Raw genomic sequence first — 17417 nt, forward strand, 5'->3', positions numbered from 1 at the left:
AGCTCCCTGCTGCACTCCTGTGCACCCCAACCCCCTGCCCTGAGCCCCCTGCCACACCCCGCACTGCTCCTGCACTCCAACCCCTGCGCCCTGAGCTCCCTCCTGCAGTCCGCACCTCTCCTACACCCCTGCCTTGAGCCCCCTCCTGCACTCCGCACCCCTCCTGCGCCTCAACCCCCTTCCCTGAGTCCCCTTACACCGCCACTCTGCCCCAATCCCTTGCCCTGAGCCCGTTCCTGCACACTCCACCCCCTCCCACATCCCGCACCCCAACCCCCTGCTCCGGCCCTGCATACAATTTCCCCACCCAGATGTGGCCCTCGGCCCAAAAAATTTGCCCACCACTGCTATAGCTACGTCAATATACAACAGGTGAGATCATTGACAACTATACAGATGAAAACAGCATTGCAATTAAATTTTACTGATTTAGAAGTATAATGTGACCACTGTTAAAAATGTTGAACACTGGAAACTCCAGTTTATTTTTCCTTTCCTGTCAATCCCCTTCCCAAAGTAATGAAATATTGGTCCTTAACTTGAGTAAACTGGCAACTTTCTTATTTTAAAATTCATGACTTAAAAGAAGTTGGTCATAAATGTGATTGAAACCAATTTCAATTAGATTTTTAAAAAGCAAAAATACCCCTTGTGGCAGTCTTTCACCCCCTTTTGAAACTGCTAAAATAGGAACAATTGCATACTGGACCCATAAAGGGATTTAGTTTTTCCAATTACTGTTGCTCCCAAACCAAAACTATCTGTGTCACCACAACATCTTGCAAAGGGGCAGATGCTCCTCTTTGCTGGTTTGCACATACTTATGTCTGATACAAGAGAAAAAACCACACCAACAAAGGCTCAAGTTAAGCTGCCATGGCGTAGGTCAGTTATCTGACAATTCAATGGTTATGGTACACATGTATACATTTGTGATAAATGAAGTGTGTGCGGGGGCCGGGGGGGGGCGGTAGCTCCCTTTGATGGGCACCCAGTCAGCCACTTGACTGTAAAATTCCTCTTGGTAGCTGTTCTCTACTTGCTTAACTTGTAAAAGGTTAAAAAGTCCCCCAGGTAAAGGAAAGGGAGTGGGCACCTGACCAAAAGAGCCAATGGGAAGGCTAGAACTTTTAAAATTGGGGGAAAAAAAACTTAGGACTCTGCTCACACCTGTTGCACAGCGACAGGGGAGCAAGACTGTGGCAGAGAAACAGAAGGGCTACAAAGAGAGAAAGATGGCAATGCTCTGTTCCCACTGAAGTCAATGGTAGAATTTCCATTGGTTTCAATGGGAGCAGCCTTCTGAAGATCTCATTGTTAGTGTTTAATCTGGGAATTGAACTTCATCAAGCCAATAAATCAAAGTGTGACTTACACTGTAACCAGATCCAGTCAAAACAGAAAGTGCAATGTGCAAATCTATTAACCCTTTCTCTAAAAGGGCCACTCAGCAATAAATTTTCAGCTTAACATTGGAAATTCAGGTGGGATTTACCAATTACACAGGGCAACACTGAAGGTATTTTGTACCCCATATAGCTGGCAGATTTGGCAGGTCTGGGATTTGGGAACTGAATCAGTGCTGTATGAATAATCAATAATAATAATGAAAATGGTGCAAAGAATGCCCAACCTAAAAGTGGAAGAACAAAGATCAGTCAGAGCAAGAATTTATAGTGACGCTGTCAAGAGTCGTAGGCTCAAAATTTGACTCTCTCCCCCACCTTAGCCGTTTGTGAAGTCCATGTAATTGTGTGTGTTCCTACCCCTCAAAACAAATATATTCCTTAATATAAACAGAAGCCGGGTCCCATAAGCAGCAGTGAAGTACTAAAACAGAGTGAGCACATGACAGGAGGAGAAAACTTTTAGCTCACTGGTTTGAGCATTGGCCTGCTAAACTCAGGGTTGTGAGTTCAATCCTTGAGGGGGCCATTTAGGAATCTAGGGCAAAAATTGGGGATTGGTCCTGCTTTGAGCAGGGGGTTGGACTAGATGACCTCCTGAGGTCCCTTCCAACCCTGATATTCTATGATTCTATGATCTATGAACTGTAAATGTAAGGAAACATTCCAATGAGTTATTGCAAATTTGTTGTTGCTGCTGAAGAAGAAACTACCTACAACTAGTGCTGGCTATTTGTATTATTTAGAAGCCATTCTGTAAACATTGTGGATGACTGATTAACATGCTGGTTGATTAACATCAGTGCCGACACATCCAATAAATATTCTGATAATTCTGCAGGCTTTTTAGGTTGTGCTTCCTGGACTGATCTAGTGGTTTTAGGACATCCCCTTTAGATTCCTGATTAGGACTTTGGAAGAGGTATCCCCAGATTACTTCAATCAAAGAAGCACAATATGAAACGTCTTTGGTTGTTCCAAATACCCAATACAACCTTGGAACAACCAAAGAAAACGCTGTTCCCAAACAATCCTTCCCAGGTTTCACACAGTACTCTGGATAGTAAGAAAGGACTTTGGGAACTGAATCAGTGCTGTATGAATAATCATGCAGTGCAGACAGACAATTAATAAAGCTAATAATTTAAGTACTTCTGTAGTGAGTCTTGTAGTTTTGATTTAAGGAGCACCCTAGTAATCTGAGACAAATTACAAGGTTAAGAGGAACCATCCCTACAGGAAGATATAAAAGTGGTCAGAATTAGTCCATTCCTCCTCACAGTCATCTGTCTTCATGGCCAAGCAACTGAGATCACATATGGGAACAGGAACCATACAGTTTTCATGTAGCTTCATTTTATAGCTCTGACAGAGAATGACTTGGTTATGCTGCAGCAAAACACTATCTATCTCTCTCTCTCTCTCACAGGGCTCCTCTCCACCAATTGTGCTACGTTTCTGAAGGACAAACGAAAGACAGGAATGCGTCTATCTGATTCTTAACAATGATGTCCTGTGGGTGCAAGTTGTGTGGCAAGTAATGGGCCAGAGACATCTCCCAGGCATCCACAAAGAACACAGCAATCCCTGAGAACATCTTCCTCATGACTGTGTCAAGCTGAAAGGAATACCAGTCACTGTTGAAGAGACTCACTTCTGGGCCAAGTTCCTGAACATTGGCTGTTCTGATGACCACTAGAGTTTTGGGGCTGCGATCGAGCAGCTGAATTATGGACCTGCGAATGTTCCTCAGTCTCCGGATGTACACCTCCACAGGGAAGGTGCTGAAGTGGGACCATACGGTGATGGCTATCACGGTGTTTCTTCCGCCTACAATGCCATTCAGCTCATTGGCAATGTAGCGTAGCTCGCTACTGAAGACAGTGGTAAAGCGAATGGGTGGCCCATGACAGCGGAACTTCAGCAGGACATTGTGCTTCACGTCCACGGACAGGAAAGGACCCACGTTTTTAGGACTCCCAAGGTTAAATTCCACTAGATCTGAAACACAAGAAGAAGAAAGGTTTCCTCACTTGCCATCTTTTACTATCCATAAATAATTTGGACAGTATGAAAGTTCTGGTGCTAGAAAAGAGTGTTTGAATAGAATACTAAATGCAGTTAAAAAACACAGATGAATAAGCACATGGTACACTTTCTGAACTCCGATGTTTTGCGACCTGAGCACCGAAACATATACCCACTAAGATTGGCATCTCTCTAAAGCTGAAATGCTATCAATGAAAAGCTATATCTTTGATTGACTTCAGATAAATTGTTTTTCCCCCACCACCTTACAAATAAAGGGATTTTCTGAGCAGATTCTTTCCATCATAAATACCCTGCCGTATAAAGTGCCAGCAGAAAGCCTTCTCTGCCAACTTTTAACCTCCATTTAATTTAATTATCACTTCAGGAGCTACGTCAACTGTATTAAAATGATTTCCACCCTTTATCTAAATAAAATTGATTCCTTTATGCAGTTATGATGGTTAATTCAATTACTGGCTGTTAAATTATGCCATCTAATAAGGAAGGTCAAAATTCTGAGTGAAATGAAAGAAGGAAGAGTCCAACACTGACACACAATAATTGAAAAAGTTACATTACTGGGACATTGCAATTGCTACCATGTCTTATAGAAGCTACATCATGCCCCCTGGTGGTTGTATATTAACATGCTCGCTTATCTCAAAGTAATAGAAATGGTCTTGATAGATGTAAGCAGAACACACTCCATGGTGCCGGTTTTGAGGGTGTATTGCAGGAGTAGGCAAACTTTTTGGCCCAAGGGCCACATCCCCAAACAGCCTGGCCCCGCCCCTATCCGCCCCCTCCCACTTCCCGCCCCCTGCCTGCCCCGCTCAAAACCCCCGACCCATGCAACCACCCCTGCTCCTTGTCCCCTGACCGCCCCCTCCCGGGACCCCCACCCCTAACCACCCCATCTAACCCTTCCCGCTCCCTGTTCCCTGACTGCCTCCCCCCAGAACCTCTTCCCCAGCCAACCACCCCCTGTTCTCCGTCCCCTGACTGCCCCCCCCAACCTCCGCCCCATCCAACCACCCCATCCCTTGACTGCCCCCCCGGTACCTCCTGCCCCTTATTCAAACCCCTGGCCCCCTTACCATGCCACTCAAAGCAACATATCTGGCTGTTGCACCGCCCGGCTGGAGCCAGACACGCTGCTGCGCTGCTCTGCATGACAGCGGGGGAGGGGCCGGGGGCTAGCCTCCTGGGCCAGAAGCTCCAGGGCTGGGCAGGCACATCTGGCCCGCAGGTCATAGTTTGTCCACCTCTGGTGTATTGCATATATATTTGTTCACTGGGATTTGGTCCCATATATTTCCAATCTTTACTAAGGAATTTGGATGACTCATCCTGTCAATGACTATTTATTGAAAATCCATTTGCCCTCCATCCCTCTTTATTTCTTCCATTATTTTGATATTAGGATATAAAATCACTATGGAGTGAGAGACGTAAAGACTTTTTGAAAGCAAATCGGCACAAAGCAAGAAAATAACCAACCTGGAACAAACGTGGTCAGATATTCAAACCACTGTCTTATTGTAGAATCTCCAAACAAGTGGACTACTTTTCCTTGTAAGCATTTGCTTATATCAGCTGTCTTGTTAAAATGACGGATCCAACGTGTTCTTGGCCTCCACTCGTCTTGGTAATAGTAACCCAAAGGGAAAATATCTGGGCCTTGAGATCTGTCCAGATTTGCTGATTCTGGAAGAAGAAAATGATTCCAAATTAATACACAATTATAAAAATAATCTCGATAATTTTCATGGAAGTATATCCAACCAAGCAAAAGCATCAACCCTTATCCTAACGCAAAGCAGCATGACAAAACAAACTGATTAAACACCCCAATGTAACACATTTTTTCCTCCTTCTACAACAAAAGACAGTTACAGACATCTCTACCAGCTTCACCAACAGTTAAGGTTACTTAAGCATACTTCACGTTAAAAGGCCCCATTGTAAATTTCTTGTAACTTTGCCCTCCTTTAACGGTTCAGGGTGAAACGTTCCATGCAAGCTGTCTGCCTGAGGATGGATTTTTTTTTTTTAAAATGTTTCAGCAAAAATGGTTCAGCTATTTCTGAGACCAAGATTAGGGAAGAATAGTTTCTCCCAGGTTTAAAAAAAAAAAAAAAAAATCTTACAATCATTTAGTTGATAAGCTCTAGAATCTCCATGCCTTAGAGAAAGGAACTGAAATCTGGATGAGGGGAGGTTATCTTTGTCAGGGATGTGCCATGAAAAATCATCAGACCAAAATTGGCCAAGTTATAAGCCTTTGAAAAATCTCAAATTTGCACATGTGCAGTAGAGACTTGTTTGAGTTTGGCAGCTAAATTCTCCTAAGATACCATTCCTCGCTGAGCATGCCCCATCCCGGGGCTGCAGGGATGGAGCTGCAATTGCTCCTCCCAGCTGTTGTGGATTGCTGTGGTACCAAGCATCAGAACCGAGGGCAGGAACCTGTCTCTCCTGTGGTCTCAGAGGTCCACCTGCTGGCTCCCAGTTAGCATGGAGAAGGAAGCAGCCTAACTCAAAAACAAAGAAGACTGGGAGACTGGGACAAGGAGCTGCTAGGATGGGGAAGGAGCGACAGATTGGAACTGGCTGGGCAAGGCGCCTGGGACTGGGGCAAGGAGAGACTGAAGGGAACAGGAGCAAACAGGGTCAAGGTTGGAGGGGGGGGAAACAAGGGCAGAAAGGTCTGTGCCCACTACAGCACACTTCCCTCCAGAGTGGAATAGAACAAAAGATTCCCTTGTCTCACCATTTCTCCGCGGTTAGCAAACACCTGTGAAACCCACTGGGCAAAGTCTCTCTCTCTCATCCCCCTCTAGTGGCTGGCAGGGACACAGCTAAGGAGCAGGCCCAGATTACTGGCCAGCCACACCAAATTTGAGAGGTGCTGTAACCTGGTATATGAGGTCTCAGATTGGATCACAAATTCATTCCAATTGCCTTTCACCTCAAAGCACCTTCATGGCTGGCCCATATAAAGGATGACAACCTAATATTGCTGTCAGTTACTCCATTAGCTTAAGTGGCAGAGGTCACTTCTGCAGTGGACAGAAGGTTCCAACCCTTGAGGACCCATGTGGGTGTCAATATTATGCCACATGATAGTACTGTTTTTTCAGTTTGTTTTTTCCAAAAAACTAGGAAGTTACATATAAAAACTGTTAAAACAACATTTAAGTTGCAAAGTCAAGCACTCAAAAGTTAGGAAATACCAAAGGTAAAGTTGCCCATGCGACCTTAAAGTTGCAAGGGCAATGTTAATTCAGCCCTCATGTATGCATGCATTATGTTGCAGTCTTTAATTACATGATCACATAGTATTCTTTCCACAGGACCCCTGCCTCAGTCCGCACACAAGATGAACTATACTTCCAGATGAATCAAGATTGTGTAGTGAAGGAAAATGTTGTCTATAGGATCCATCTCATATCTAGGCCCCTAGGTGTCACTGAATACTGACAAACATATAGGTGGAAACCAATCTGGTTTACCTGTGTGAGAGTGTGGGATGCTGCATGTATTGCAATTAATTGTAATATCTGCATGTTATGAAGTAACATTGAAATGTTGGCTCTAGAACTATAAAAATGTTTGCTAAGGCTTTGTCTACACCGAAACTTAGTCGGCAAAACTTTTGTTGTTCAGGTGTGCTAAAAAACACCCCCCCCAAACAACAAAAGTGTTACTCATGAAAAGTGCTGGTGTGAACAGCACTTTGTCAGCAAGAGTGCTCTCCTGCCGACAAAGCTGCTGCCGCTCGTTGGGGATGGCATTTTGTCGTCGGCAGGAGAGCTCTCTCCTGCCGACAAACAGCAGCTACACTGCACGTCATTTAGCGGCATGGCTAGCAGCACAGTCCTGTCACTAAAAGCTGCATAGTGTAGACATAGCCTAAGACTATAAAATTAGTCGGAGGAGGAGCATTACCAAGTTTGAAATTCTAGTTCACCACAAGAGGAGTTATCTTCTCCCTGACAAAAGATGGTCTACAGACATCAGCGAAACATTGTGGACAAACGACTTTGCAGCTTGCTTCCCCACACCCCTGAAGAGGGTACATGCAACAAGCCCACATCCCATCACAGCTTGAATGCTGGAGGAAGGAAATAAAAATGCCTGTTAAGGAGAAATTGTTATTCCTAAGCTGCTTGAACTCTGAGGGGTGAGGATTTCTAAGCTTAAGCAAGTAGTCCCCAAGTGTTTAGCTTGGGTTAGCCCAAAAGGACACAGAGAGTTTGCTTATGAGAGAAGTTTCTATTATCTTTTGAAATCTAAGATTAAGTCATTTGTGTGCGTAAATTTATCTGCTTTAATCATGTAAATAACTCTTATATGCTTTTGCCTAGTAATAAGCCTTTGGTGAGTTTATTACAGGGGTGGCTACAAGTGTTGTCCTTGGCTTACAATCTAAATACAAAAAGAAAAGGAGTCCTTGTGGCACCTTAGAGACTAACCAATTTATTTGAGCATGAGCTTTCGTGAGCTACAGCATCTGATGATGCATCTGATGAAGTGAGCTGTAGCTCACGAAAGCTCATGATCAAATAAATTGGTTAGTCTCTAAGGTGCCACAAGGACTCCCTTTCTTTTTGCGAATTCAGAGTAAACGAATACAGACTAACACGGCTGTTACTCTGAAATCTAAATACAGCTGAGCTTGGGTAAACGACTGGTCCTTTGGGACTAGGAGTAACCAGATTACTGATTTGATTTTTGGTGTAAGCTACCATCAATCACAAAATTCCAGCTTGCCTGTGTGCCAAGATAGACGGTCTCACCTAAGTGATCGTTCTGGTTACAGTGTGTATGGTAACACGCATTGTTTTATGTTCTCTATGTATATAAATCTCCCCACTGTATTTTCCACTGAATGCATCCGATGAAGTGAGCTGTAGCTCACGAAAACTTATGCTCAAATAAATTGGTTAGTCTCTAAGGTGCCACAAGTACTCCTGTTCTTTTTGCAAACACAGACTAAAACGGCTGCTACTCTGAAACCATGGTAGGACTGTTATACTGCTTTAAGAAAAGGAGCACTTGTGGCACCTTAGAGACTAACCAATTTATTTGAGCATAAGCTTTCGTGAGCTACAGCTCACTTCATCAGATGCATTCAGTGGAAAATACAGTGGGGAGATTTATATACATAGAGAACATGAAACAATGGGTGTTACCATACAGACGGTAACGAGAATGATCACTTAAGGTGAGAAATTACCAGCAGGAGAGCAGGGAGGGGAGAGGGGGAACCTTTTGTAGTGACAATCAAGGTGGGCCATTTCCATCAGTTGACAAGAACGTCTGAGGGGTGGAGGGGGGGGAATAAACATGGGGAAAATAGTTTTACTTTGTGTAATGATCCATCCACTCCCAGTCTCTATTCAAGCCTAAGTTAATTGTATCCAGTTTGCAAATTAATTCCAATTCAGCAGACTCTCGTTGGAGTCTGTTTTTGAAGTTTTTTTGTTGAAGAATTGCAACCTTTAGGTCTGTAATCGAGTGACCAAAGAGATTGAAGTGTTCTCTGACTGGTTTTTGAATATTATAATTCTTGACGTCTGATTTGTGTCCATTCATTCTTTTATGTAGAGACTGTCCAGTTTGACCAATGTACATGGCAGATGGGCATTGCTGGCACATGATGGCCTATATCTCATTGGTAGATGTGCAGGTGAACGAGCCTCTGATAGTGTGGCTGATGTGATTAGGCCCTATGATGGTGTCCCCTGAATAGGTATGTGGGCACAGTTGGCAACGGGCTTTGTTGCAAGGATAGGTTCCTGGGTTAGTGGTTTTGTTGTGTGGTGTGTGGTTGCCGGTGAGTATTTGCTTCAGGTTGGGGGGCTGTCTGTAAGCAAGTACTGGCCTGTCTCCCAAGATCTGTGAGAGTGATGGGTCGTCCTTCAGGATAGGTTGGATGATGCATTGGAGAGGTTTTAGTTGGTGGCTGAACTTTGTGACTTTGTCCTCACCCATAACTATTTCACATTTGGGGACAATGTATACCCTCAAATCAGCGGCACTGCTATGGGTATCCGCATGGCCCCACAGTATGCCAACACTTTTATGGCTGACTTAGAACAACGCTTCCTCAGCTCTCGTCCCCTAATGCCCCTACTCTACTTGCACTACATTGATGACTTCTTCATCATCTGGACCCATGGAAAAGAAGCCCTTGAGGAATTCCACCATGATTTCAACAATTTCCATCCCACCATCAACCTCAGCCTGGACCAGTCCACACAAGAGATCCACTTCCTGGACACTACCGTGCTACTAAGCGATGGTCACATAAACACCACCCTATACCGGAAACCTACTGACTGCTATTCCTACCTACTTGCCTCCAGCTTTCATCCAGACAACACCACACGATCCATTGTCTACAGCCAAGCTCTACGATACAACCACATTTGCTCCAACCCCTCAGACAGAGACAAACACCTACAAGATCTCTATCAAGAGTTCTTACAACTACAGTACCCACCTGCTGAAGTGAAGAAACAGATTGACAGAGCCAAAAGAGTACCCAGTAGTCACCTACTACAGGACAGGCCCAACAAAGAATATAACAGAACGCCACTAGCCATCACCTTCAGCCCCCAACTAAAACCTCTCCAACGCATCATCAAGGATCTACAACCTATCCTGAAGGACGACCCATCACTCTCACAGATCTTGGGAGACAGGCCAGTCCTTGCCTACAGACAGCCCCCCAACCTGAAGCAAATACTCACCAGCAACCACACACCACACAACAGAACCACTAACCCAGGAACCTATCCTTGCAACAAAGCCCGTTGCCAACTGTGCCCACATATCTATTCAGGGGACACCATCACAGGGCCTAATCACATCAGCCACACTATCAGAGGCTCGTTCACCTGCACATCTACCAATGAGATATAGGCCATCATGTGCCAGCAATGCCCCTCTGCCATGTACATTGGTCAAACCGGACAGTCTCTACGTAAAAGAATGAATGGACACAAATCAGACGTCAAGAATTATAATATTCAAAAACCAGTCGGAGAACACTTCAATCTCTTTGGTCACTCGATTACAGACCTAAAGGTTGCAATTCTTCAACAAAAAAACTTCAGAAACAGACTCCAACGAGAGTCTGCTGAATTGGAATTAATTTGCAAACTGGATACAATTAACTTAGGCTTGAATAGAGACTGGAAGTGGATGGGTCATTACACAAAGTAAAACTATTTCCCCATGTTTATTCCCCCTCTCTCCACCCCCTACTGTTCCTCAGACATTCTTGATAACTGCTGGAAATGCCCCACCTTGATTATCACTACAAAAGGTGTCCCGTCCCGTCCCCCCCAACCCCTCCCCGCTCTCCTGCTGGTAATGTCTCACCTTAAGTGATCACTCTCTTGTTACAGTGTGTATGGGAACACCCATTGTTTCATGTTCTCTATGTATATAAATCTCCCCACTGTATTTTCCACTGAATGCATCTGATGAAGTGAGCTGTAGCTCACAAAAGCTTATGCTAAAATAAATTTGTTGGTCTCTAAGGTGCCACAAGTACTCCTTTTCTTTTTGCGAATACAGACTAAAACGGCTGCTACTCTGAAACCTGTTATTATACTGCTTGAGGAGTTCATACTTGTTAATGGGTTGGAGACATCTAATTATAGAATATACAACCAGACTGGGGGTTTTGCCCTGCTTCTTGACAGTCTGCCCTGAGGTTGGCACTCACAGTCGTGAGCCACTCTGGACAGCGTGACAATTCCTTCATTCACTGCAGAAGTTGGAAGATGCATAGCGAATGAAGCAAGGAATTGCAGGAAGAGAAGGATGGTCTCATGATTGAGTCAGTTTTATACTGCCCTGGAGGCTTCTAACCCTGCCTTTGCCACAGAGGTCCAATTTGATGCTCATCATATCACCTAAACCAAATTTTTCACAAGTGGTCACTAACTGTGTGTTCCTCATTTTCTAATGCCCAGCTTGAGACCCTGAGTCTGAGTATTTGCAACTGAAGTCAATGGGAGCTGTGCAGTGAACATATAACAGGGGTGGCCAAACCGCGGCTTGTGAGCCACATGCAGCTCTTTTACAGTTAGAGTGCAGCTCTCAGAGCCCTCTGCCCCCCCCTTCCCCATTCTCTGCCCACCAGCCTGTTTGGAGGAGCTTCTGCCTGCAGGAAGGGAGATCTTGGGGTTTCTGCCCCACAGGAGGTGCCCCAGTCTGTCCTCCCCCACTAGACCTTATGAGCCCGTCTGTGAGCCCCAGCAGCTCCACGCTGTCTGTCTCCATATCCCCCATCTCCTGACCTGGCCTGACAGGTGCTGTGAAGAAGGCACTGCAGGCTCCCTCTTTTCCCTAGCTGGCAGGAGAGTGGCTACTCTGTTCTCGTGCCATAGCACCCTCTGGTGGGCAAAAGGTGGAACTGCAGCAACTTTCTGGCAGAGGCTATTGGTGGGGGGGGGAGGAGGAGGAATGGATGGGGATTAAAATATGCGCAGCGCATTAAATATGCACATGCGCAGTGGAGCAGAATTCCCCCAGGAGTAACAAATCCTAGTAAGAGAGAGTTTGTGACACGAAAGCTTATGCTCAAATAAATTTGTTAGTCTGTAAGGTGCCACAAGTACTCCTTTTCTTTTTGTGACAGAAGAGTGTACGATCAACTGATGACTCCATTCCTAGACGACGCCTCGTTAAACAAAAGCTCACAGTTGTAAGTTGTTTAGTTTCTATTTACATGGCAAAGATTTGTAAACCTGTTAATACTTCCTAAATAAATAGTTTTTTAAAAAAGAGCTTTACCATCTAATTGTATTCAATGCATAAATTTAAAAAAATATTTTTGCCAAATAGCTGGGAAAACAAAGTCTCCAGTATTATTTAATCATGCCTGTTTCCCTTTCTATTGATTTCACTATGATTTACAAAACAACAATATTTAAAAACACACTTTACCTGTAAATCCTAAGGGTTCCACAGTTACTGAATCAGGGCCACTGGGAAGTACTGGCACTTTGATATTCACATCACTTGAAGAACAGTAAGAAAAATATAAATGTAATAAAGCAATGCTGGATATTTCAAGTTCATTTTTAGCATTAGTTTCTCCTTACTTGTGTGTACACACCGCATGTGGGATACATTTTTTATTTCTAAGACGCAGCCTACTTTCTAAAGCTCCAATCAGTACGTATTAATCTCCTTGAGACAACTCTCTTAATCCCACTTAGCCAAAGATTTAACATTTTGGTAGTCCTAGGATATTAGATTTGACTTTATAAACCCATTTTTACTTGCACAAAGCCAGCAGGGTACATTACTTCTAGCAATCAGAAGTCTGTACAAGTCACTAGGGGAGCTACCTCACAGATTCCATGGAGTCCTTAAGCCATGATGGGATTTTCCTGGCTGAGACCCACACATTCTTGTATTGGGAAGGCAGAGCCATAGATGCTACACAGTAACCTCCAGTTCTACTATAGGAATAATTCATAATTGAAGACTATCATGCACCCATTTGCTGTCATTTCAGGCCATGGTGATTGAGAAGGAGTGAAGAGCACAGTGGGCAATCAATTTAGCAACAACATGCTGATTTTCTAAGAAAAAATTACTGTGACTGAAATCACCCTTGTATTCACACACTACTGAAATATTTTTTGTACAAAATATGCCTTGTGAGGTATATGAACACTAACAACACTGATCATCAATATTCTTATGTAATGTATGTACCAAATGCATATTAAGAGTTATGAACATAAACTGAAATTATGACTGAAATAAATGGACCAACAAAACAAAACAAAACAAAAAAAAAACAAACCCAACCACCATCACAGTGGCAGTAACACTCATCAGTGTCAGTAGACAAGCCTAGTACTAACTTCAGGGCACAGAGACTCCACTACCTCTCTCCTAGTTTCTTCAGTTTAAGACTGAAGCATGCAGGCTGAGCAGCATGAGGAAAACTTTCGCTGCTACTACTTAAGCAGTATCTGTTTCTGCAAATAAAGAGAAGATTTTGATCTCCAGAAATGTCAGTCCAGCACCTTTCATCAACATTACAACTAACTTGTTGCTTGATCTTGTCAACATAAAGACACAGATATAACTTAAGGACCATTAAAAAAAAAAGTGTGTGCTTATGCATATATTTAGGAACATACATACGTTTGGAAAAAGAGACTCTCAGAAGGTGTCAGAAGGCCCTTTTGATATCCTCCCTTGGCATGGTTGATTCTGCTGGCACAGGACAGTTTTCTTGGCTTGTAGCAGAACCATGGCTCACCAGTGAAGAGGTCTGTGAAGTTACAGACAGGAAGCTCTCCAGGCAAACACACATTGCATACAGTGGTTTCTGAAGTACTACCAGACCTGAATAAGCTTTTAAAGAAGACTCTGTCTGGCCTTTCTTCCCGTAAGCGCTGCAGGACTTGTATCCCTTCACTGGGGTGGACCAGAGACACAGAGACTCTGACATCCCCTGGCCAAAGTAGAGTGAAAAAGACTTTGTAAAACCCATTCTGATCATCTACAACCCTTCCCGTTGCTCCAGCTTTCAGTAGCGGAGAGTGAATTCTTGCCTGTATGTAGTCTCCACCATACTGTTTTGGTTTGCCTTGAAAATCCTTCATGTGGACAAGCACCTCTAACTGATCTCCCACCTTGAAACGCACATGGGAATTCAAAATCACAAAACTGCTGTGGGCAGGATCAGTGCTTCTTATAAATGGGATTTTACCTAAAGGGGGGTTTGGCCACTGTATAGCAGCAAATAAGGATTCCTCCTCAGCTTGTTCTCTTTTGGACAAAGTTTGATGTTCATAATCACAGTAGTGCCTTCGGGTAGTTTTAGTTGTTGGCAATGAAGACTGCTGGTCACTGGTCTCTATTATCCAATTTAACCCCGAGACCGTGTTGTGATCCAAGTGCTGCAAAGGAAGAGGACTATTAGAAAATAGGCTATTAACATTACAAGTGTTTTGTCAGGATATAAAACCATAAAAACTGTGCTTTGTTTTGGATCGTGTAGGTGGTGATTAAATATCTTAGTTTCACAGGAACACAGAAGATGATTATATTCACCTTAGGATTTCTGAGAAACTAGGTGCCTGATTTTTCATTTGCACAAAGGCTCTGAAAATTAGGCCCAGAGATTTTATGGTTACATTTTGAACATCCATGCAGCAAAGTATCAGTAAGGTAATCATTATAAGGCTTCCTTCCTTTGCCTAAGAAATAAAGGTTATCTAATGTTTTATTTTAAAACTAAGGCACAACAGGCCAAATTTATCACCAACATGAAGCAAGGGAAGTTGGTTACATTACTCCAGAGACAAAACTGATCCTGCACATTGCATGCTTTTTAGACTGCCCACTGCCTTTGGCGATCATGCTGTATTTGTCTAGTCACCCCACATTACTTTTCATCATCCTTGTGTAAACATGCATCTCCTTGTTTAAAGTCAAGAATTAAAAGAAGTTACAGAAATTCAAAAAATGATTGAAAGACATGACTGAACACATGAACTGGTTAGTGGTTACACAAATAGAATAGTGAGTGACAAGCCCCAGAAAGCATTGATCAGGACAGACTATGATTTCACATGCTGCTAAAGCTCTAAATCAGTAAACACAACATTGTAGGGGAGAAAGTAGCAGAGATCAAGTGTTCCATCAGCGGGTAGTGATCCATCTATTGGGGATCGATTTATCGCGTCTCACCTAGACGTGATAAATCAATTCCCGAACACGCTCCCCATTGACTCCAGAACTCCAGTTTGTGAGAGGCGGAAGCGGAGTCGATGGGGGAGTGGTAGTGGTGGACTTGCTGCCATCCTCACGGCCAGGTAAGTCGACCTAAGATACTCCGACTTCAGCTACGCCAGTGTAGACCAGGGCCAAGGAAGTTGCTGGAATTTCAGCTATCAAAGTATTCCCAAAAATAAGTTTTAGGAAAAACATTAAGACACCAGAGAATTCATGGTGGCTTCTACTTGCCAAGTACACCCTCCAGCTTCAGACCTCAGTTCAAACATGCATCAAGTCAGGGGTTATGGAGATATTTTCCTGTATGTGACAGAACCTCGCTAATTGATACACAAAATAGGGAAACCCTTCTTACTTCTTGGTGAAGGCTTAACGTGAGATCTCTTTACCTTACTTACTAATGCCTCATCAACTTTACAAAATATCTGAAGAAGTGGATTTTTTACCCACAAAAGTTTATGCCCAAATAAATCTGTTAGTCTTTAAAGTGCCACCAGACTCCTCGTTGTTTTTGTGGATACAGACTAACACGGCTACCCCTCTGATACTTTATAAAGTTTCAAAAAAATAGATCTACAGTATCCAAAAAGAGATAAGATACAATAGAAAGGTTTTTTTATTAAAACAAAACCAAATATTTTTGTTTGCTTGCCCAATAATTCACAAGATTCAGAAATACAGTGGATTTCCCAGTAATTGATGAGAATTAGTGAAGTTCTAATGTAACTCAATCCTCTACATGACATGGTAGCACAGGACATTATTTTGTATCTTTATTCATCCATTCCCAATATGTCTCCCCACACTATCATTATTTAAATTTTCAACTATTCCAAGCAGGGATTGTGTCTTTATGCTCTTAGAGGTGCTTATGTGCTTCTGGGTACTAGATATTTTTAAGAATAAGAATGCATGGAATACACTTTAAGTCATTAGCAGAGGGTTTTTTTTAGTCTCAATGTAGTGCTGGCGGTGTGCAGTCCTGGGAAGTCTTATACTTATCCACACAACAGGCATTATACAGGCACTGCAAGCTTCCTCACACTGCCCCACTAGCGTGCCACAGTACTATCTTGGAGGGTACACTTTTCAAAATCAGAAGATACCATGCCCTTTCAGTGTCTGGTCTCTGCCATGTTTACCAATAAATGTACAAAGCAGTGCAAAGCGCGTTAGTGTCAGATGGGACATCTTTTGTGATGTGGCCACTTTCCACTAACAGTTGGACTGAGATCAATTTTCACCCACACAACCAGAAAGCCATCGGATAGCAATGGCTTTTGGCTTCCACTGACCAAAGATGGATTCAAACTGGAAACACAGAGGTGAAATGTTCTATGTCCTATTGTCAGTGGTCTGGGAGACAGTTTTAAAAAGTTAATGACTTTCTGGATTGCCCTCATGTTTAATTTCAGGTGCTAAACTCTCCAAAAACTGGCCAACAATGACAGCACTGTGAAGGCAACAAAGTTGCTTCACAGTTTCCATGAATAAATGACCCAAAGCTGCATCAAAAGGCCTGAGACATACGCTACTTGGAGGACGGATTAGTTGACCTCCTGTGGAGCCTCTGAGGAAGGGTTGGTGGGGAGGAATTACAGTGTGGGAATAACCCTCTCATGTACAAATGAAAACCTGTAGTTGACCATCCAGGTAAGCACCCAATACAGGGCGGAATAGAAAAGTTTGAAAAAGATCCTTTTAAAATTTCAGTATGCTTCCAAGCAGATGAAACTTCAACTCTGTTCTAATGCCCATAATCCTGTTTCAGTTATAATTCTTAGCACGTCTTAACATATCTGGATGTCTCATTGTTGCAAACCAGCATTCGTCACAATAACATTAAAAGCAACAAATCGCAATGGGGAGGAAAAAAGTGTCCAAATGTTAGAGACCAATTCTGAACAAGTGTGGAGAAGAGTAAACACCCTACTCCTTCCTTCAAGAGATTTTTATCCCCATAAAAATATAGAAGATACTATATGGAACAAAGCATGCCCAACCCAATAGCTTAGTCATCTTATTTTTATAGTATCATATCCTTTGTACCTTGTGCCTACTCACTGCCGGCTTAGACAGGAACAGGTCATTTCTGACATCACAGCACATGGCTGATGCTATGTAAATAAGTTTTTCTAAATGTTGAAGACAATTCTAAAAAGCTAACACCCTATAGAAAAAACAAACTTTCTA

At 43.1% G+C, this 17417-nt stretch overlaps 1 protein-coding gene across 5 annotated transcripts in view; it reads right to left on the reverse strand.

Annotated features, from left to right (window-relative positions):
• Positions 1 to 286: 286 nt before the first annotated feature.
• The window catches only part of NXPE3 (neurexophilin and PC-esterase domain family member 3), a 28608-nt gene continuing 11477 nt past the window's right edge, over positions 287 to 17417 (reverse strand). For 4 of the 5 annotated variants that reach the window (XM_077821254.1, XM_077821269.1, XM_077821277.1 and 1 more), the window contains 4 exons: positions 13626 to 14386; positions 12408 to 12481; positions 4938 to 5144; positions 287 to 3407 (listed from right to left, as the gene is read on the reverse strand). In XM_077821254.1, the coding sequence (XP_077677380.1) occupies positions 2857 to 3407; positions 4938 to 5144; positions 12408 to 12481; positions 13626 to 14386 (1593 nt within the window). In that variant the 3' untranslated portion in view covers positions 287 to 2856. Of the gene's footprint in view, positions 3408 to 4937; positions 5145 to 12407; positions 12482 to 13625; positions 14403 to 17417 lie in introns of all 5 variants that reach the window. The other variant, XM_077821284.1, reaches the window with a different exon arrangement.

This window comes from Eretmochelys imbricata, chromosome 1 (assembly GCF_965152235.1).
Source record: "Eretmochelys imbricata isolate rEreImb1 chromosome 1, rEreImb1.hap1, whole genome shotgun sequence".
NCBI classification, from domain to species: domain Eukaryota; kingdom Metazoa; phylum Chordata; order Testudines; family Cheloniidae; genus Eretmochelys; species Eretmochelys imbricata.